The sequence below is a fragment of the Cloeon dipterum genome, chromosome 3, assembly GCF_949628265.1.
Source record: "Cloeon dipterum chromosome 3, ieCloDipt1.1, whole genome shotgun sequence".
Lineage (NCBI taxonomy): Eukaryota > Metazoa > Arthropoda > Insecta > Ephemeroptera > Baetidae > Cloeon > Cloeon dipterum.
In genome coordinates, this window is record NC_088788.1 from 14080012 (window position 1) to 14100837 (window position 20826).

Here is a 20826-nt window from a genome sequence, read left to right on the forward strand (position 1 = left end):
GGTTTTTATCGTGTTTTTAAGTGCCTGCAATGCACAACGTACTCAGCGCTATTTACGCCCCTTGCGGTCGATTTTTTAAGCCACACAACCATATGATTGTCATTTTTGTCTCAGGGCAATAATGCTTCAGGACTGATGTGGAATTTTTTATTTATTTTCGTTGTAAGGATGCGGTGACCCTCTCTGCTCGTCGAACAAATCTTTCTTTGTGAGACTCGTGAAAGATAGCAAAAATGAGCGACCTCTTCAAGTCTGCTATGGGCTACTTCAGCTCCAGCTCAGTCCCTGGAGAGCCCACTGGTCAAGGCAATGAGTTTGTAGGCCAAATTGTGCAAATCAACAATGTGAAACTACGAATAAGAAAACTTATCGCTGAAGGTGGATATCTATTTATAAAATGCTATTGGCCTTCATTCCGTAAAACTGTTGTTTTCCAGGTGGATTTGCGCTTGTCTTTGTTGCTCAAGATGTGAACACTGGCAAGGAATATGCTCTCAAGGTAAGACGATAATTTTCCAAGAAATACGCGCAGAGACAGAGTTTATTTTGTGTGTAGAGAATGATGGCAGCGGACGAGGAAGCAAACAAGAATATTAATCAAGAAATTAATATTCTTAAAAAACTGAATGGACATGCAAATGTAATTCAGTTTATGATAGCTCATCAAGTTGAAAAATCAAGAACACCGCACGGCATGACAGAGTATCAGATAGTGACAGAACTATGCACAGGTATGGAAAATTACTTTCAAACGTTCTATTCATAGTCTTTAAAATGAAAATCGTTACGACAGTGGTATAAATAACTTAAATTTCTGTTTAACTTGTAATGCGTCTAGAGTGTATTTCAATTACCAAATTTTTGTATTGTCTGGAACTTTTCTTGACGAAACTGGTATTGTTTCTAAAAGGAAAATTTAAAATTTTCTTGTCTTGTATTGTTTTTCAATCCTTCTTGGTTTGGTATTGCTTTTCTGACAACAAAATCTTGTTTCGGTATTTTTTTTTAAATTCTTGTTTTTGAGATTTTTTTCTGGAAGACATCTTTTTTAAGTTTTATATTACTAAATCTTGCTTTGGCATTTTAATAAAATTGTCATTTTGCTTGATTAAATATATTTTAAAATTGAAACTAGAGAGGGGACAGGGATTACAGGAATCCCATCCCGTCCCTGAGGGACGCGGGTCGAATTTTTTATTTCAAGACAGGGATGGGACGGGACAGGACAGGGGCAATCTTCAGCGGGACGAGGGACAGTTTTATCGGCAGCATTGACAAAGTGCAGCATTAAAAGCCTAGAGATTCTCACTTTGTCAACACGAGGAGGAAAGAAAGCAATCGGGGTTCGCCAATTTTGCAAAAATGCAACATCAACACTGGTTTTTTACGCAAAAATTAACAGCTGGAAAAACACCTATAGTTTTGGTTTTGTTCGCATTTTTCCGAATTTTACCCCGAAAGAGTCATATAATTTCCATAGTCAGAAATTTTGGAATATTGCGATGAGAGATAAAATTTTCGGTCTCTTGGTATAACCAGTGCAGGGTTCGCAAAAACATGCATTTTTCGGGGAAAAACCAACTGCATTGCAAAAATGTTTCCGCATCTTTCTGCAATTTTTATTGAAAATAAAAAATTTACACGACCAAAAATAGGGATTTTTTAAAATTATAAGAATTTTTCTATGAAAATGTTTCTTCCACCATAAAGAATTCAGGAAAAAACAATATTCTTGTATTGCCTCTTCCAGTATTGTTTGGTATTGTTCTGGTATTGAATTTTAAAATAAAATCCAGCAATTTGGTATTATTCTTGAAATACACTCTAATTATGCGTCACATTATAATTATTTTAATTTGGATTCCAGGTGGTAGTCTTATAGACGTTTTGAATCTTAGAGCTGGAAATCCTCTTCCTCCTATCACTGTGTGCCAGATTTTCTGGCAAACCTGCAAAGCTGTTCAACACATGCATGCACAACAGCCTCCAATTACTCATAGAGATTTAAAGGTTTGCAATCACTCTAGATCGTGTTTTATTTTATTCAAACTAATAATGAGCAGATTGAAAACCTCTTGATTGGTGCTAACGGGCAAATCAAACTATGCGATTTCGGCTCAGCAACATTTCAAACATTCCATCCTGACATGACATGGTCTGCAACGCAGAGGAGTTTGCTTGAAGACGAGGTAATTAGGGCTCTGAAACCCGTGGAACATGCTTACAATTTTTTATCAGATGGCAAAATTCACCACACCAATGTACCGAGCGCCTGAAATGTTGGACACCTGGGATAATAGGCCAATCACTTCAGCAAGCGATGTTTGGGCGCTTGGCTGCGTGCTCTTCATGCTTTGCTACTTGAAACACCCCTTTGAGGATTCTGCCAAGCTGCGAATCCTAAATGGAAACTACACCATCCCTCCTGGAGACACTAAATATTCCTGGTTCCACGACATCATCCGTTAGTGAAATTGAGTTGTTGCTTGTTTAAGGCTTAACTGTTTTTGCCAGGTGGATGTCTGCAGGTGGATCCCGAGAAGAGACTTAAAATTTCAGATGTTCTGGAAAGACTTGCTGCTATTTGCGAGAGTCACAACATTGATGTCAAAGAGCCACTGAAATTGTCAGGAAAGAGACTGGACACCCCTAGTCCCACACACCCTACTCCTAGTCCAGGTGAGCTCTTGTTCAATGTTGGAAGATACGTTTCTCTTATTGGGAGTTACAGCAGCTAACCATCCTGTCAGTGAGGAGAAGCCACCCCAGCGACCTCCGAGACCGTCACAGATGCCACATCGCCTCAGCAGCCCAAGCGAGACTCATCCTCTGCCTCAGAGGCCAGAGAGGCCGGAGAGACCTCTGCCTCCGGCTCCTCAGCAACCTCAGGCCGGTGGACTGTTTTCCTCTATCAAGGGTGGTGCTGGAAGCTTTTTGAAAAACCTCAAGGATACCTCCTCAAAGGTCATCACGACCGTCCAACAGTGAGCTGAGATTCTTTTTTACCTTGCCAAGTGAATTCACGATGCTTTGAAGGAGCATTGCGCGGTCCGACCTAGACCTTAGTTACATCACGTCAAGGCTCGCTGTGATGAGCTTCCCTGGCGAAGGGCTTGAAATTACCCACAGGAACAGCGCGGAGGACGTCCGAGCCCTGCTTGAAACTAGGCATGGAGGATATTTCATGGTCTTCAATGTATCTGGCCGAGCCTACAATCCAGCAAGGTAAGATTTTCTTACTGCTAGAGAGCCTTTCCTGAACAAGAACATTAATTTAACCCTGGAATTTGGAACAATGTTGTAGGTCTTCACCTTTTTCTAGTTTCTGATTTGAATTACATCTATTTTTAGTTAGATTTATTTTGAAGTTATCAAAATTTAGTTAGGAACATATTATTATGCTTTACTACAAATGAGACAAATTTCAATTGACCAATCCTAAATGAGAGGTGAGAATCTTTAATATTTTTACCATTTAACTTCGTTATTAAATTTGCTCATTCTGAATTGAAGGTTGTGAATTAAAAAGACCGAAAATTCAATCCCTCTTAAGGGAAAGCAATTTACCTCTTTAAAAGTTTCTAAAAGCTTTTTACGACAATTTTTAAATATCGAATTCCTTGGTTGGATTATTTTTTGTGAGTACTAAATATCACAAATGAAATTATGCATTTGAATTCTATCAAAATGTACGTGAGAAGTGTGTAGGAGTCAGATGATTGAAATACGACAAGTAACTCAATTACTAATTTTCATCTCACAAAACAAAAAGGGGTCCTAAAATCTGGTGCTTGAACTTAATGTTGCAAATTAATGTAAATTTGAATTATATCTATTGCTGTAGTCTAAATTAATCGGGATGAAATTGCGTTTATCTTTATTGTCAGAATTCACAGTGTATTATTGCATCAATTATGAGTGAAAAAGTTATTTGTCACTTGATTAGAATAACTGATTTAAGTCAATTTGGAATTTAATGTTGAATATAATTAAAACCAGGCTTCATCCTCGTTGTCAAATTAAAGAGAAATTCGTCTTCTTTATTTCTCGACCAGTTTCGACGTCACCAAGTACGTCCTAATCATGAGTTACAATTACAATCAAATAACAAACAATACAATAGATGTGACATTATTGTATTGTAAACTGGTCGAGAAATAAAGAAGACGAATTTCTCTTTAATTTGACAACGAGGATGAAGCCTGGTTTTAATTATATTCAACATGAAAACAACCTCGAGTGGTCGCACTTTTCAAATATTGGAATTTAATGTTCTGGGGCTTACTTGGAAACGACTGGAATTTTCTTGTTTTAAGTAGTGGGGAGAATCACCACAAGTGAAAATGGCATGATATTTAATATAACAATGAAGCCCAAAACCATCTAAAATTACTTCTTTATTCTAAAAGAGATTGGTAAAAATCTAACTTCAATATTTGAAAATGTAATAAAGAAAACGCTTTAAAAGCGGAAAGACTCAAATTGCTGTAAGTAAATCCCAGTAAATATTTATTTTAGTGGAGACCCAAACTTAATACTAAAAAAAAAAAAAAAAATCAAATAAGAACAGTAATTTAATCGCCCCTGCTACTCTCCACTTAACTAAAGTGTCTTCTGCAGACTTGGCGGGCGAGTAATGGACTGCAACTGGCCTGGAAAAGGAAGGGCGCCACCACTGGCAACTCTCTACTCCACCTGTTCAGCGATGCTTGAATTCCTGGGCAAGGACAACCGAAATATATGCGTCGTACACTGCATGGATGGCAGGGCTTCCTCTGCCCTTGCTGTGAGTGCTCTGTTGATGTATTGTGGACTGTTCAAGAGACCGGATGATGCCGTTCAAATGTTTGCCGTCAAGAGGTTCCCTCCCATTCTAAACCCTTCAGAAATGAGGTCAGTTAAATATTGAAAGCCCTGTACCCTCTTCATTAACTATGTGATCCAGGTACCTTTACTATCTGTACAACATTCTGCAGCCGTCTCCGTTGTTACCTCACCGAATGCCAGTTCACATTGTTTCCCTGATCCTTCAGCCTGTGCCGATGTTCACAAAGGTCAAGGATGGCTGCAGACCATTTATTGAAATCTATCAAGATGATCACAGAGTGTACACTACTATCCAGGAGTATGACCGAATGACCATGTATCACATTACGGAGGGCAAGGTTGGATATTTGATGGAAATTTCGTTACTTTGGCTTACCTGAAACTGTTTTACAGATCGCACTCCCAATTGGATTACCGGTCCAAGGAGACATTACAATTATAGTGTACCACGCACGCAACACTATCAGTGGAGTCATTGCACAGGGTAGACCCTCTGGTAACTTAAAATAGTGAAATAAAAAACGAGATTTTTAATGAAACCTCGCTTTTAGGTATCCGGATAGGCCAGGTGCAGTTCCACACAGGCGTAATTGCGGAAGAGATGACAAGCCTGAAGTTCCAACAGTGTGAGCTGGACGAGATTGAAGTCAGTCCGGACCACTACCCTGAAAAATTCTCAATTACTGTAAGTGTGTTTGTCTCCGATGAAGCGAAGAAACCGTCGCGGCCCGAGACGTGGCTCGATCACCACACTAAAACTCTATCTCCAGACCTCTTATTCTCCACCAAATTAGAAAAAGAAGAAGCAGTAGAAACATTTGGTATATAACGCATTTAATTGGACCTGATCTTTCATTAATTTGCTTGAACCGCAGTGCATGTCCCGTCGAAGCCTCCTCCACGACCTGCAGCGCCTCACCCTAATCATTCTACACCACCTCCAGTGCCGCCTCACGCCAATCCACCTCCTAGGCCACAACCGCCTGTGATTCAGAAACCTGAGGAGGAGCCAGAGGCTGAGCCTGAAATATCTAAGGTTTGTATCTACAAATTTTTTAGTTTTATAAAATACTCATAAATAAATATTGATATTCAAAGTCTTCCAATTATAAACAGTTAATTTTAACCATTTAACACTTCTGTATCAGGAGGAGGGCAAAGAAGCAGCTGAGAAGTTGTTAGAAGATGACCTTCTGGGTTTGAACCTGAACCTGAGTGAGCCAAGCAATAATGAAGGCGCCCCTGTCAGCCTGCCCAAACCGTCAAGCAATGTTGACTTGCTAGGAGGATTTGGAACCGGAGCAGATACTTTCTTCGCTCCTGACGCACCGCAGCCCAAACCATCTGATGATTTGTTTGATCCATTTGGAATTTCGGTACAAGATTTAATTTATTTTGTTGTCAAGAATCTAATGCATATGGTAGGAAAATCATGGCATGACGAGCTCCCATGGCAGTGACAGCAATCTTCTCGGCGGCTGGGCGAATGTTGCACCTGCAAATTCTAATGGTAACGGCTTTCCCAGAAACTCCAGCAATCCAAATATGGAGACAAAGAGCAAGGATCCCTTTGCTGATTTAGGTACGCTTGTAAAATGCCTGATCGCTAGCATTGTTTTTCTTACTAGCTATTTTGTGCTCGTGCGTTGTGTAGCTTTGGTAGATTTGCGAATGGGAACATTAATTTTCTAGGTTCGTTATCAGGCCTGGCGCCAGGAACTGGGGGCTGGAATATTGGCGGCGGCTCTTCGAAAACAAGCCCCTTGAACGGCAGCCCAAGTGTTTCCCCTATGGTTGGCTCTCCTTCCCATAAACCAAGTACAGGCCCCACCTGGAACGCACCAGCAGCAAACACAGTCAAGTCTCCATCTGGTACGATTGGATGTTTACTAGTCAGGAAATATAGATGTGTGTTTTTATTAGATAGATAAATATTTCAAGATGGTTTTAGCATTCTATTTATGCACACATTTATTTGGTAAAGGACTAATTTAGACAAATATTTACCCATTTCCCAAGCTTGTGTCTTAATTTAAATTTGATTTTAATATATCAATTTTGCCCATTCGCGAGGGAGGTTATGCATACTGCTACAAAGTAATATGCATGCTTGAATTTCAGGAACACCGATTCACCAAATGAAATCTCCTAGCGAACCCCAACGACCTGACTACAGCCGGTCGCATTTTGACACTGCATTCAGTAACACTACAGGCTCAAAAATTTAGCCTGATATTTATTTAAACTCAAATTACAGCAGACAAGCTGGGAGGAACCGGCGTCAGACCAAAACCATCAAACGCCTTTGAGGATTTGCTAGGTTCTCAGGGCTACACGTTCACCTCCACCAGAGAGAGTGGGCCAAAGACGATGAACGCCATGCGCAAAGAGGACATGGCTCAAACCATGGATCCAGACAAACTGAAGGTTGCTATTTTATTCTCTGCCATTGCAGTTCAGCGCTACAAGTACTTATTCGCAGATTGTGGAGTGGACGGACGGCAAGAAGAAGAACATCAGGGCTCTTTTGTGCTCGATGCACACGATTCTGTGGGAGGGCACGACTTGGAAATCTGTTGGCATGCACCAGCTGGTGACCGCGGCTGAGGTCAAGAAAACCTACAGGAAAGCTTGTTTGGCTGTTCACCCTGACAAGGTAGGTCAAGATCTCTTAAATTAGAACACCTTTTGAAATTTGAAATTTTATTCAAGCAAATGGGTACTGATAATGAAAACATGGCCAAGCTGATTTTTATGGAGCTGAACAATGCCTGGAGTGAATTCGAAAGCGACCCTGCTACCCAACAAATATTTGGCTAATTTCAATGTCTCTCTTTACTGCACCAGACAAATTGAGGTTTAATTTTAAATTTATGCTAAAGCCTTCCGTCTGTTTAAGATGTGCTCTTTTCTGTTATAAGTTAGCATTTAATTAGCAGAGGAGAAATGCTATCGTGACGTTGGAAAATCTGGTGTGTAATATAAGTTTCAAAACCTATTTTGTTACAGTTTTTTTCGGTGCTATTTATTTAAAGCAACTTGGACACGATGATTTTTGGCGATGCTATTCAAAATAAACAGACATAGCTGCGATGTAATACATGAATATACTGTATGAAATATATGTAACCATTCACTATCTACCAATTAACAAGATTAAGTAAATTTGATCTTGTGCTCTTGAAGTGAGTAGAAATGATACTAGAACCGATAATTAATGAAAAACATCAAGTTAAACAATATATATTTTGAGGCTAATCATAACCATAGCAAAAGCAATGTTGTTGTGATCGAACTGGCATCGATCAAAATTAAATTAAAAAATGATAACTCTGCAAGTTTCTATCCTGATGTTATCCAAGTGCAATCTCAAAATGTGAGTGTAGTTCTGAGGCATTCCATTGCAATGTTTTCTCTTTGTTTTGAATAGGAGATTTATGTAATATTAAATTATTGACTTGTAAATTGGTGATCTAAGGAGCAAAGTAATTTATTTACTATGATTTACGTGGATGATGGATAATGAAAATCGGATTAAAATGGAGTAAGTTAAAAAAATCAATCTTGGATTCTGAAACTTTTTGATTGATCTCTCCCTGATGCTATATTTTAGTAATTTCAAGCCAACATGTTAACCAGAGTGTTGCCTGTATCCCTGATAATATCTTGGTTGCAAATAAAAGTCGAGCTATTTTATTGTTACACAATACTGTTTATTAAGACTTGATCTCAAACTACATGATAGAAATCCTAACTGTAACTCAAAGCTGGGTAGTACGCAATTAAATAACTGTAATATAGTTTTCTCTGTGCGTTCAAACCATAAATTTTTTTTTGTATTTATCGGTTTAATGTTACAGACAAGTTAGCTACAGTTAGAAGAATTCGCCATTAATTACCATGGTGCTTCACTACTGTGGAAGGGAGTTGTGTGTCTTTTAACGTCGTGGGTGTAATTTAGGGAAAGTTGCCCAGCCAATTATGTGCCCTCTCACTCCAATCGCCTCGCTCACGTCGTGTAGATTTTTACCTGCCGTGCTGTTGCTTCACCTGGAACAGTTTTGAAAATTATTGTTATTTAGAAGTGAATAGGAGAAAAAGTGTCTAATTAAAGAGACTCACCTCAGGCAGTTGGCTCGAGACGTCACGCCTTTTCCTGAAAAGTGGTAGCTCGCGTTCCATCAAACCTCCGGGGGCGTGCATCATTTGCTGCGGAAATAAGGAAAGATCATAAATCTCAAACATCGAGCCCCGCGGCGCTGATGGATTCTAATTCCTTTGAAATGCCACCACAAAGAGAATGATTGTGATCTGAGAAAGGAGTCCAAAAGTCTGATGCTTTGGCAGAATAATTAGAGTTTGGAAAAGACAAAGCGCAAAGTTGAAATCTACTGTGTTTCTCGCAATTTTCGCAATGACAATCACCTGATGGCGTTGGCGGAGCAGTTCATTGCGTGCATCCTGAATTGCCTCCCACAGTTTTGCCTCGGAAAGGATTTGCCTGTTCAGATCGGAGAGAATCGGTTCCTGATTCATTTCCACCAATGTTCCGATTGATTCGTCAGATCGTTTGCGTCCACATCCTGGTGAGCAATTTTTTTGATTAATAACTCAGGAAAATGTGCTAAAAATAAATCTAGTGGATGCGCGTCCGTGTTTTCTGCTTGAGCCCTCACCAATATTGATATGATTGACTTTAGTTTAGTCAGCAAAAAAGAGTCGAGGCTTCAAATAAATTGACGAGACCGCAGTGAATGAAAACAGATTATAGGTCTACACTCCAAATAAAAATATGTTCGCATCCGAAATATCTATTAACCTGTGAAAGCGTTACAGAAGGGTCGTTTCCGTTTCGGCTCGTTCGCTGCGTCAGAATCGTCCACCTCCTGAAATCCGGCATTAATTAGATTTTAAAATACATATATTATATAAAGTAGAATTTGTGTATCTGCCAGTCTTTCTGCCCTAGAAAAGCATTGTGTGCTTTAGTGTCAGTTGAATTTTTCACTGCGCACATATAATATATCGACCAATGGCTGCTTAATTAGCTTGGTTGAAATTATGAAAGGAAAATGAATTTGCTGTCTCTGCGCCGCCTTTTCCTCTTCCATTCGCGCGCCGCAGGCTTATCCAATTCACAGTCGTCCTTGTTGCTGCTCATACTTTTATTATTTTATATTTGCTTATGGCCTGATGCACTCTCTTTCTCTCTCTCTCTCTTTTGTGCTTGCCCAATCTCGCAGAGAAAATGCGCGCAGCTGGGTACATATCGTTCAGCCGTTCAACCCTACCACAAATGGTGTTTGGTCAATGCTCTTTTTTTAGGGAAAGTCTATTTTTGTGACATGATTCTGAGTTCACAAAGCGTAGGTCGGGAACCCGAAAAAGAAAAGCCAAACTCTATTCCACATTGATATTTTGTCCACAAGAGTTTTCAGTAGGATGTTTTAAATTTGAACAAGCAACGTGGATACTTACCCTCTTCCTTATTTCCCTGGCTGCGATGAGGTTCACCAAAACCAGAGCGCAAATTGCCAGGCAGGTCACATGACTTGAAGAAACCATTCTTTTGACTCGCCTGTTACCGTTATTCCTGAAACATTCGAGGAAACAATTGCAATTTCAACGTAACGCTAGAGTGTGTATTTTGAGAAAAATCATTTCCACATTTAAATAAATAGTTTCAAATAAACATGTGTACGATTGCAACAAACCATGAACTATGCAGTGGATTTAATGAATTTTGTTAGCTAACAAACTCAAAGGTTATGCAACGTGCACAGCATTTCCGCAGAGAGTATTGCCTAGTCAAGTAAAACCTCAAGAGAGTTAAGAGTTGCTCTCTCATGCAATAATAATCAAATTAAACTGTCGTAGGACTCGTAGAGTTAAGACCTTCCTTACTTGGAAATTTGAGCACCTTTCCCGGTTACTAGAAATATGTTTAACCTGCACAATTACAAATCAGCATAATGAGGATAATTTTATTTCCATGGCCTTCAATACCCTCAATAATTCCCAGTTTAATTAAATGCTCAGTAAAATGAAATTAATAATTTGAATTATTAATTAATTAATCTTGAAAAATCTCTAAAAGCACGCAAGATATCTATATTTGAAATATAAGGTTTTATGAAAAGCTTTAAATTTTTAATTCTGTTTCTATAAAATAATGTAATCCCACAAGACAAAGATTTATCAAAGGGAGAACAGTGAAACCGTTAAAAGCCAAGGAATCATAAAATTTCAAGTGCACAACATGATTTAGAATCAATTACAGGGAAGTGGATGTCAGGATGTGTATGCGTTGGCTCAGTCGGGAACAAGAAGTGACGCAAACGGGTGGCGGTGTCAAACAAACAAAATGCATATCTGACGGATTTATGAAAATAAAACCATGATTTATGGTGGCGCGTGAGAACGCGTTCCTTATGCTGCTGGCTTTATCTGCAGCAAACATGCGTCAGCCAGTTAAAAACCACACACTGCCGCGCGGTGTCAGCCGCTGTCTCTTAATTAACTTCGACCGGATTACTATGCTCCACATGGGAAATTGAAAGAGTCTCGTGCCGCGGCCGCCTCGTCAAAATCACTTTTTACCCGCTTTTCTGCGTCTGACACAACCGATAATTGGCACTTCTGCCGCCGCGGCTGCATCTCTCACTTTTTTGTTGCGCGCACGACGAATTTGTAATAATTAAAGTTGTAAAAGCATTTCCCTCCACTCGCGCGGTGAGATTACCCAGTGCATTAATAAGAGTGTGCCATTAGGGACCGCTTGTGCTTGAATTAAAGCTGCAAATTTCTTCGAAGAGCAAAGTGCGTGTGCGACGGGATTTGCAATTTGCATAAGCAACTTTCTGGCTCCAGGAGAAAATTTCGCATTCTCTGACTGATCCTAGCTGGTGCTTAAAATGGATTTTACAACTTCCTATAAAATCTTTGATGTCTTCCCCGAATTGAAGAACGTGTGTCAAGTTTTGATTCCTTTTTAATTATTCATATAAAAATGAAGGTACCAAACTGCAGAAATTTATTTTTATGATTTATTAACTGAACACAAAGTTTAAAACTCAATTTTTAGCTCTACTTGTAGAGTTTTTAAAACAGCATGGGTTGGCAAATTGAATAAATAATTAAGAAAAAATTATCTCCCATCAGCAATTTTTAACATACACAGAATCCATACCGCTTAATTAACTGTAGGGAATTATGAATCACTATGGCTATTAAAAACGAATGATTGCTCTATATGCTGAGCACAATCAAAAGAACGATGAAGTGACGAAATCGCCAGTCATATTCCCAGAATTTCATTCATTTCCAGATTCAAAATTTAAATAATTAAACAGTTTTACAAAACATGCTCCACAAATTTAAAAGATTTAGTTTTTTCAGCTGTAGAAAATGCGCAAAACTTGTAACTCTTTTTCGAGGAAACTGATACTCTCCGCTAATAAAACCAACTTTTAGGAAACGATCCGGAAACCCAATAGGGCAAATACGCTTCCCCAATAATGGTCACGTGCGTGTATCGTATTTTTGTGTGCAAAGCCCATTATTTAAATAGGACAGCTAGTTTCATTTTACAAAAGTGTCAAGCGAAAGCAGGGGCTGTCGTGTCGGTATGACAAACGCTGAATTAAGTCAATCAAACTCTGTGTGTTTTAATTAAACGAATATTTGCATCAGAGCGTGCGGCTGACGTCTCTTTGTGCGTGGACAAGCGCTTCTGGCGAGTGACTTGATGAGGCGGCGCCGGAACAACTTCAAAGGCCTCATTTTTCCCGCAATTTTCGCGTGCGGCCAACAAAAAAGCTTCTTCCGTGACACAACGCGTGCAAAGCATCTCCGATCCGCATTCAAAATTTGCATCAACGTATGCTTATCGAGGCACCTTTGACCTTTGAGCACACGTGTATATGTGTGATAGCGGCCAATTTGCATGATGATGAATTAGATGCAATCGGCTATTGGAGAGAGCAAAATGATTCGCTCATCTAAAGTGAGGTCCTGAGCGGAAATTGAAATGTTCCTGCGCTAATTAGATTGCAAGTCGGCCTTAGTTGAATAGATTGGCTTGCTCCTTGCATGGGCAATTGGGCAGGACGCAGGACAAATGACTAAACCATTTTTGGTACTTAAAATAAAATTCGAAAATTTTGGCTGCGTGTCGCAATGACTAATTAAAAAAATTGCTTAAAGTAGCAACTTTATAAGCATTTTTAAACTCAAATGTATACTGACTTAAATTTAGCTGCAAGAAACTCATTTTTGTTAATTATTTTTCATTGAAAAAATCATTTTGGTGCACCGCAACTACTAAAAATAATTTTCACTTTTGGATTTAACAGCTGCGTATTTTTAAGAATTCTTTTTTACAAATTAAACGCTCCCATATTTAAGGAGACTGCATAAAACAATCAGATTTGATTTGAACATGATTTTCCCTAAAATTTACCATGGTTGACCATTTTTACGTGGTAGCAGAAGATATAAATTCCTCCAGAAGAGTCTTTTCGTAGCAATAAATAATCCTTTTAAATAAAATGAGATTCCTAATGGGAATACAATGCTCGCTATTTGTGGTCATTTGGTAACCACAATTATCAATTAAAATGATAAATTTGGTACAAATATCTTCTTCGACTTACACGCTCTTTAATCTTCTATCTTTTCCACTTGAAATTATATTTTTCTCTGAATTAAAATTGATTTCAATTATTTTTAATTATTAGAATTTTCTTACTGGTTCCACAACAGGTTCATTCCTTACATAAATATTTAGTACAGCAATATTTTATCTGCACGGTACAATAATAGCTTTGCAATAAGCGAATGACGTTGTTCACCAATACCAATTCCAAGCTTTCAGTCAGACCAGAAAAAGTGCACTTGATGGATGGTTTTGAAAATCGTCATGATTGTTGCTGATTGCATTCATTCGCGTTCCAAATAGCACACGCGCTTTCCCCGTTCGCGTGCATTGTGAAAATTTATTCATCAATTATCGCAACTGTAGCGGATATAGGAGGAGTCGAGTTGAAGCAAATTCCGGCCTAGATGCGGCCTTCAGAAATATAAAACTGATGAATTTGCGAATGGCGGAAGCTGTTCGTGTAAAATCCAATTATAATGGCGAAATCCAATTGTCTTTCCGATGGAAGCGCCAAGAGAGAATACAAAGATTTCTTTAGAGTTTGTAATAAAATTTCCAACATTTTATTATTTCCAAGTTTCTTGCTCAAAAGTGAAATATTGAAAATTGTAAGCATGTGAAAATAATAGCAAAGATAATATAATTTCGTGTACCAGAAGCACATACATCATGATGATCTACAAATGCTGCAAGTTAAATAGAGATATAATAAATTCAAAGATACAAATTCAGAAAATTACAGCGTGAAATCCGAGAATTTCTAGAGGAAAATATTTAAAAGCAAAACAACCCCGTAAAATTTTCAAATGGTCCCAAAAAAATGAGTTATTTACATATTTTCACTTTTTTGAACTCAAAATATTGTAAATACAGATAACAATAAATATTATATCGCACTTATAACTTAAGATCAATTTGAAAAAGCAGAGCAAATGAGAGACTCACCGACGAACCGACCGAGGAGCTGGCTGCCTAGTCTGAAGGGAGGTGCAGAGATGTCTGAGGTTGCCGATACGCAGGCAGGGTGTCTTATACCAAGGGTGGCCCGTGACGTCACTGCTCGCGGGGGTGGATAAATGGTTGGATAACCGCGCTCTTTTCCCCCAAACAACGCTGATAATTATTTTAAAAGCGATTTTTAAGTAGGTGATTGCTTTCCCTAATGCATTCACTTGGCTGTTTATTTTTTCCCGAAATAATTTTGTTTTATTTTGATTATGTTTGTCTGGTTCTCATTTCCTACTGGATATATTTGTTCAATGCGATTTTTTCTGCTACGCAAACATATTTAAAGCCTTACTCTCGCATATGAAAGTGATTTACTTTTGTAAACAAGATGCAATTGGTGGCCTCGAAATCGTGCTTGTCTAAATTTAGGTATTTACCGCAGGAAATTACGTCACTCGTTTTGCTGAAATTGCCGTTTGCTGCCGGTGTAGTTGTCATTTGAGCCTTTATTTAACAAGTTGAATCTTGAATGACTCTTGTTTTATCAGTCAATTCTCATGTTTCGGAGCAATGTGGTTGTTTTATCGCGACAATCCGATCGGCGTTACGCGTTATTTGAGCAGCTCGAGATACCGCATGTCCCGGAAAAGGCGAAATAAATCCGTGTTCTGTGCTTGGCTTTTCGGGCCCACGTGGATGATAATTATTTGACTTATTTTTAGCTAATTTCCACACTGTTTGTCTTTTTACTGTTTGCAGAGGCAGGAATCTTGAAGGTTTTCGGAATAAAAGTCAATAACTTATCAGTCTCTGTGCCTTTATTATTAATTTAAAACATTAATTAAAATCTTGCTAAAAAATGTTCCACATAAGAAACACATTCGAATCAGTTACAGTTATCAAATTGTCTTATTTTTATTCCTTCGTGATTATTTATTCATTACCCATTCTAATTGTAAAGAGCGAGTCGTGTTAACAAGACACTCTTGTCACAGGTACCATTTTCTTATCTGCTCTAATGGTTGTTTCCGCCTAGATGTGTCTGATGAATGTAAATTCATTCATTGCAATTCCGTCTTGACTTGTAAATATCACTATTATCTTACTTGACTTTCCTGTAAAACTCATTATGTCACATACCAAACCAGCCTATTTGAATTTTCGTTCAATTAATTGTCTTATGTATTCTCGATTCACTACACAAAAATACAACTTTTATGTCACATTAATAAATAAATAAATGCAAAGTCTTTATAGTTTTCTTCTTTCCTTTTTCTCTTGTCATTTTAAAGATATTAGACTAGCCTTCCTAGACAAGATTTTTAAAATCTTAATTTTTATACCAGAGTGTCCAAAACACAATGACATTAATTGCAAAGACAACTTTCGTTTTCGATTTTTCATATTTATTATTCATAAAATCAAAAGATTTTTTAAAAGAGTCGTCCATCCTTAACTCCCAGCTGTCCCAAAATTTACATAAAAAATCCAGTCCCAAGCGCAGGCAGCATCCCTTTTTTTGCTTTTGGACCACACCAACTCGTTGAAGCACGAACATATTGCCTAGTTTGTTGTTTACCTGTTGCTCTCGGAGTGGTGGCGGACACGCAGCCAGCGGCGTGTGTGATTCTCAGTCAGCGCAGCTGACCCCGGATAGCCACCTCTGACCCCGACCGTGGCCCCCGCGGAGCGGCAAACCAGCTAAATCCATTGGCCCCCGTGGTGCGCCCGCCTCGCCGCCCCCAGCCACCCCCGGTCAGCCGAACCGAGCCGCGTGTCATTTGAATATATCGATGGCAAAATCCCCTCGCGGCGTTACCTCATCGCCACCGCTGCACCAGTCAGTGGAAGGGGGTGCGCCATAAATACGATAAATACGCGCCGCGTGATTCATTTCGCCGCTTGTTTTCCGCTTGAGTGTCGGACAACCGTTTCGGCGTGTGAACTGCTGCTGATTAGAATTATATTTATGTATTCGCTTGTAAAGCTACGCGCGTGGCAAATAATTCGCTTAAGTACCGCTGTTGGCCTCGGGGAAATGCTTGCAATCAACTAAACGTCTCATGGAAAGCTTGACATTGGCACACGTACAGTATCAAGATGAGGGGCTATTGCACAATGCACTGTATGTTTGGGATTTTATTTCCTTAACTTGACATTTTTCGGCTCTAAAATTAAAGAAAAAAAGGTGAAAAATTAAGAAATTAATTAATCAAAATCCATTAAAAATTATCCAAGAGAAATGGGAGGTATTTGAGCAGTTGGGAGATCTAATACTGGCTACCCAATGTCAGAGATGGCAAAAAGTGGTTAGTTTAGTGACTCGAATTGTTCAAATTGCTCAACGGGCTGGGAGGCGCACCGGCGCCGACTCGCTACTTGCTGGTTTGCACCTTTCCAGCATGCGTGATTTGGCTTCACGGGACAAATGTCTAGCGTTTCAATACAGTCCTCGGTGCGGAGGCAAGTGGCCCTTGAGTGGGCTGGGTCCCTGTGCGGCCTGGTTCGCCCATGTTATCCGTTCGCGGTGTTATTGGGACCCGGGTTTCAGCATTCGTGCTAATGCAGTGCGCGCCCTTCCCTGTCCTCCGGTCCTCGGACAGGGATAAAAAGAGCAAAAAAAAAGTAAATTTATATAAAATAATTCAGGAATCCCTCTTGCTTATGAAAGATTGATTTGTTGCGATATACCGACCGCTGTATAATTGGCAAAGCTGGCTATGTGACTATGAAATGTAGATTGTTTTAAATATTTGACTTTTTAAAACTGTTTTTGGAGCGAAACAGTTTTTCATAGTAGTTAGAATGACAAATTTTAAGCAAAATTTGATGCTTTTTCCCCCCGAAGCCTACCAAAACGTTAAAAATCAATGAACAAATATTATTTTAAATCAAAACAAAAAGGTTGATTTTGATTTTCCATGCGATCAATTTGGATTAGACCACTTTAAGGATGGTTTGGAAGGTTCAAAATTGCCTAATTCTTACTAACTATTTGATGTTTCCATAAAAATGATTGGGAGCTTCAAAAAAATTGAGCAAATCGTCAAAACTCCCACAGCTATGAATTATTATCCTTATTTTCTCTCCTCTACTAATTGTAATCAAGTAAATTCCCTTAGAAAGAGCTGTTCTGTCGTAATTACGAAACGTTCCTTCTGCTTCTTCTCGTATCATAAATTTTAATGTTATTCAAATCAAATCAGTTCTCTTTGTTCAAGAACAGTCAACTTGCTGCGTCATCCTCGGCAAATTCATAATTAATAGTCCAATAGAACGGAATGCGTGTGCCCTCTCCCGCTGGTGTTTACCTTTGTGCAACTCCCACGCTATAGAGAAATCTGGCACGCTGCAATATAAGCTCGTGCGGATCAGGAACAGGGCCGAGGATCTAGGATTTCTTTTTTGCTCCGCGCTACTCGCTTCCCCCCAGCCATTTATTAGATAGGTATTTCGGTGAGGAATTTTGAGTCTCTTGAGTAAAGCACACTTTGGGCGGATTTATTGACACTGCACACGGAAAGCTACACAGCAGCAAATTCAAGTCGGACGGCTCCAGGAGAGGGCCGGCAGCGCGGACTCGCGGTTTAGAATAGTCATCAGGGCCGCCCGGCAGCGCAGAATCACCTGTTCAATTCGGTTTTCTGATTAAAATTCGATCCAATGTGCGTGTGCAACCAGCGCGGCGTGTAGCACGCACCGGTTGCATACCGAGCAGCCCGCAGGCGCTGTTTCATCCGCACCTCGTGATGAATGGGTGAGAAAAAATCTGCTTGCGACGATTCCGTCGGCAGCATCCGTGGCGGCGGCGGTAGATACAGTCCCGGGTGGCACCCCGCTGCAATTTAATTCAACGCATTGTTCACATTCGATTGAAACGCCTGGGAGCGAGCACTAACTCAACGCGGCACGAATGAATTGAATTTTTTTAATTAACCTCCATGGAAAATGTGCATGTTTTTTTCGGAAAGTGGTTGTCTTTTTTTCGAGAGGAAAAAGAGTCTCGTTGGTTTCAGCTGATTTATTTATCCACCGAAAAATTTTAATAACAAAATTGAACTGCGGATCTTTTAGTTTTGTTAAGAATGGACACACGAATTTAAAATGAAGCTGTTTTGGCCCCTCAGGCCTCGGATCAGCAGAAATTTCCCTGCAAAACCAAACCCATGCCTATGAACTGTACATAAAAGGAGAAAATAAATCTTGTTCAAACCTCTCCCCTACGATATAAGTCCCACTTAGCCTCAAATTCCACCCTTTATTTTGAAGCTGCAATTTCAAGGGTTGAAATTCTGCTCATTAATATCAAGAAAATCATAAGAGGAATATTATTTGCTATTTTTCATATTCATTTAAAATTTGCGTTTAATTTTGTTCAAAATAATTAACGATTATCGTTTAAAATGGTCTTCATATAAAAAAGGAAATTGTAAACTTTAAATATTGAATGTCATTGGAACAAATTGACAAAGATAAAAATATGTATTTTCTTAAATTATATAGGCATGTTAAAAAAATAAGCTAAACACATTAAATATAATCCTTATTTTAATTTTAACATTTTGAAACGTTTTCGTGCTATAGAAATAATATAATCAAACAGCAAAAATGCACAGTCGTGTTTATTTGGTATTGAATTCCAAATCGATTGAAAATATTCACCAGTTAAAATGTTGCAGATATGCATCTTACCTTCATAGCCATTAGCGAGAAAAGGAGTAAGGAAACTCATCGGCATGGGGCTGATGGCTGATGGTCTGACCCTTTGGAAAGGACTGGTGTGCTCTGAGTGGAATTCGACGAACGGCTGGTGAAACGTCGATTAGTATGAATTATTAAAATTATTTTTTCTCACATAGGATGGTGTTCTGAGGGTCGTGGGCGAGTAAAAAGCCGACTGAGAGCCGACCGGCCGAGCTTGATTGTGAGTTTCAGTCGTTTGTCGCTTCTGTTGGTCGTTCAAAGTTGATCTTTGCGCGAGTTGGGCGGACTTGCTGCTTTTGTTCTTGCGCGGGCCTCTTTCCGCTTGTACGGCTAAACGTTGAAAGTAAAGGTCAATGAGTCTTTTTTACTGTCATTAATTTTCAACCTGATCTGTTCATGTTAACTTCAAAGCATCTCTTCAGCCGACAATGCGGACACCAGTTCCTCCGGGCCTTGTCCACCACGCACGCTCCTTGCCCCGCTGCATCACAGGACAAAAATTAGGATGTTCTAATTCAGATTTTATGCTCTTATATATAGGATTACCTATGCAGGTGTAGAGCAAGCCCCTCCTGACGCTTCTTTTAAAGAAGCAGGAGCACCCGTCGCAGCAGTACACGCCGTAGTGTTTTCCGTAAGATTTGTCTCCGCACACGCGGCAAGGGACAGGCACTGGCAGGCTGCGACCTACAATTTTCGGATAATGGTTAAAGTGAATTCAAATAAATTAAATCAATTTCAGGTCCATTCCGGCTTTACCCTCCTGGGAAGAGTTGCTTGCCAGAAATGTTGCCCTTTTTACCCCATTTTTCAAAATTTTTAACATGACTTTATTATTGACATAAGTTAGAGTAAACAACCATATAAATATAAAAAAACTGGCATAAAAGTCATTTTTTAATTTCATCTAATATTTTTATTTTTTACATTTTGGGTCAGACTCGTTTGCAATGTAAAAGGAAAAGCCCAAACACATTCAATGAGTCACAAAACATTAAAAAACAGTATTTTTTCCGACCTGAAAAATCAAAAACCCCAAAACCTGACTCACCCATGTTGTCGGTGCAGGCGGACAGAGCGAAGAAGAGAGACTGACTTGTCCGCCCTTGGAGGCGACGATGATGCTTTGGTCACCCGGGGGCGGCATGGAGGGGGCTGCACCTGTCCGATCACCAAACAGACAAATAATCGCCGGTGTGCATAAATGAAATCAGAGCGTCAAAAAGGTGACGTATTGATCTGCCGGCGCGGCATAATAGTTTGTTTGCCCGCGGCTCAAGTGTGCCGCCTCGGCCGCTGGTCAAAAAGCCACGCGCGTGAATTATGTATTCGATTGATGGGTGGCAAATTGCTCAATCACGCCGCCGCTCGCTCTCATTACTATTCATGCGGCTGCCGCGAATCAATTTTAATTGTGCACTGCCCTTCCTTCCCTCTAGCTTGTACACACATACGCGTGTCTGCGGCAGAACGCACACTTGCCCTGCGTAAATATTTGATCGAGCACCGCTGGTCGCACGCTGCAAAAGTGACCACTTCCAAGTGTGTGATCACAGTGGCAGACTGTAAGAAAGGCCGAACTTTTTGCTCTCCTTTCAAGCGGAATCGATTTTAGTGTGGGTTCGCCTGTCGTTGCAATTATTGAAGGAAAATTATTTCTGTTACTTGCACTCCTACCTAAAATTCTA

The 20826-nt window shown here is 39.6% G+C and overlaps 3 protein-coding genes across 8 annotated transcripts; 1 reads left to right on the forward strand and 2 right to left on the reverse strand.

The window, feature by feature from the left end:
* The first annotated feature begins 55 nt into the window (after positions 1-55).
* aux (cyclin-G-associated kinase) lies at positions 56-8534 on the forward strand. Of its 6 annotated transcripts, none has more exons than XM_065482969.1 (21): positions 56-378; positions 438-499; positions 557-731; positions 1868-2010; positions 2064-2189; positions 2239-2464; positions 2515-2679; positions 2732-2984; positions 3037-3225; positions 4621-4893; positions 4946-5165; positions 5221-5323; positions 5379-5648; positions 5703-5863; positions 5976-6203; positions 6253-6409; positions 6520-6699; positions 6949-7029; positions 7085-7254; positions 7310-7483; positions 7540-8534. In XM_065482969.1, exons 1-21 carry the CDS (start codon positions 234-236, stop codon positions 7645-7647), a joined length of 3609 nt encoding a protein of 1202 aa, XP_065339041.1. In that variant the 5' UTR covers positions 56-233; the 3' UTR covers positions 7648-8534. The 6 variants fall into 6 exon arrangements, with proteins under 6 accessions (XP_065339041.1, XP_065339043.1, XP_065339044.1 ...); XM_065482971.1 differs by having other exon boundaries at positions 6532-6699; XM_065482972.1 differs by having other exon boundaries at positions 6253-6337; positions 6532-6699.
* On the reverse strand, positions 8519-14510 carry CCAP (Crustacean cardioactive peptide). Its single transcript, XM_065482975.1, has 6 exons — positions 14432-14510; positions 10306-10420; positions 9647-9713; positions 9253-9410; positions 8950-9036; positions 8519-8877 (listed from the first exon to the last, which is right to left on the reverse strand). The coding sequence occupies exons 2-6, from the start codon at positions 10390-10392 to the stop codon at positions 8854-8856; spliced, it is 423 nt and encodes a 140-aa protein (XP_065339047.1). The 5' UTR covers positions 10393-10420; positions 14432-14510; the 3' UTR covers positions 8519-8853.
* A 3414-nt stretch (positions 14511-17924) lies between these two features.
* On the reverse strand, positions 17925-20193 carry Hr83 (Hormone receptor 83). The gene is made up of 7 exons (XM_065481945.1): positions 20190-20193; positions 19685-19825; positions 19524-19619; positions 19290-19468; positions 19127-19241; positions 18178-18272; positions 17925-18061 (listed from the first exon to the last, which is right to left on the reverse strand). The coding sequence occupies exons 1-7, from the start codon at positions 20191-20193 to the stop codon at positions 17975-17977; spliced, it is 717 nt and encodes a 238-aa protein (XP_065338017.1). The 3' UTR covers positions 17925-17974.
* Positions 20194-20826: the final 633 nt, after the last annotated feature.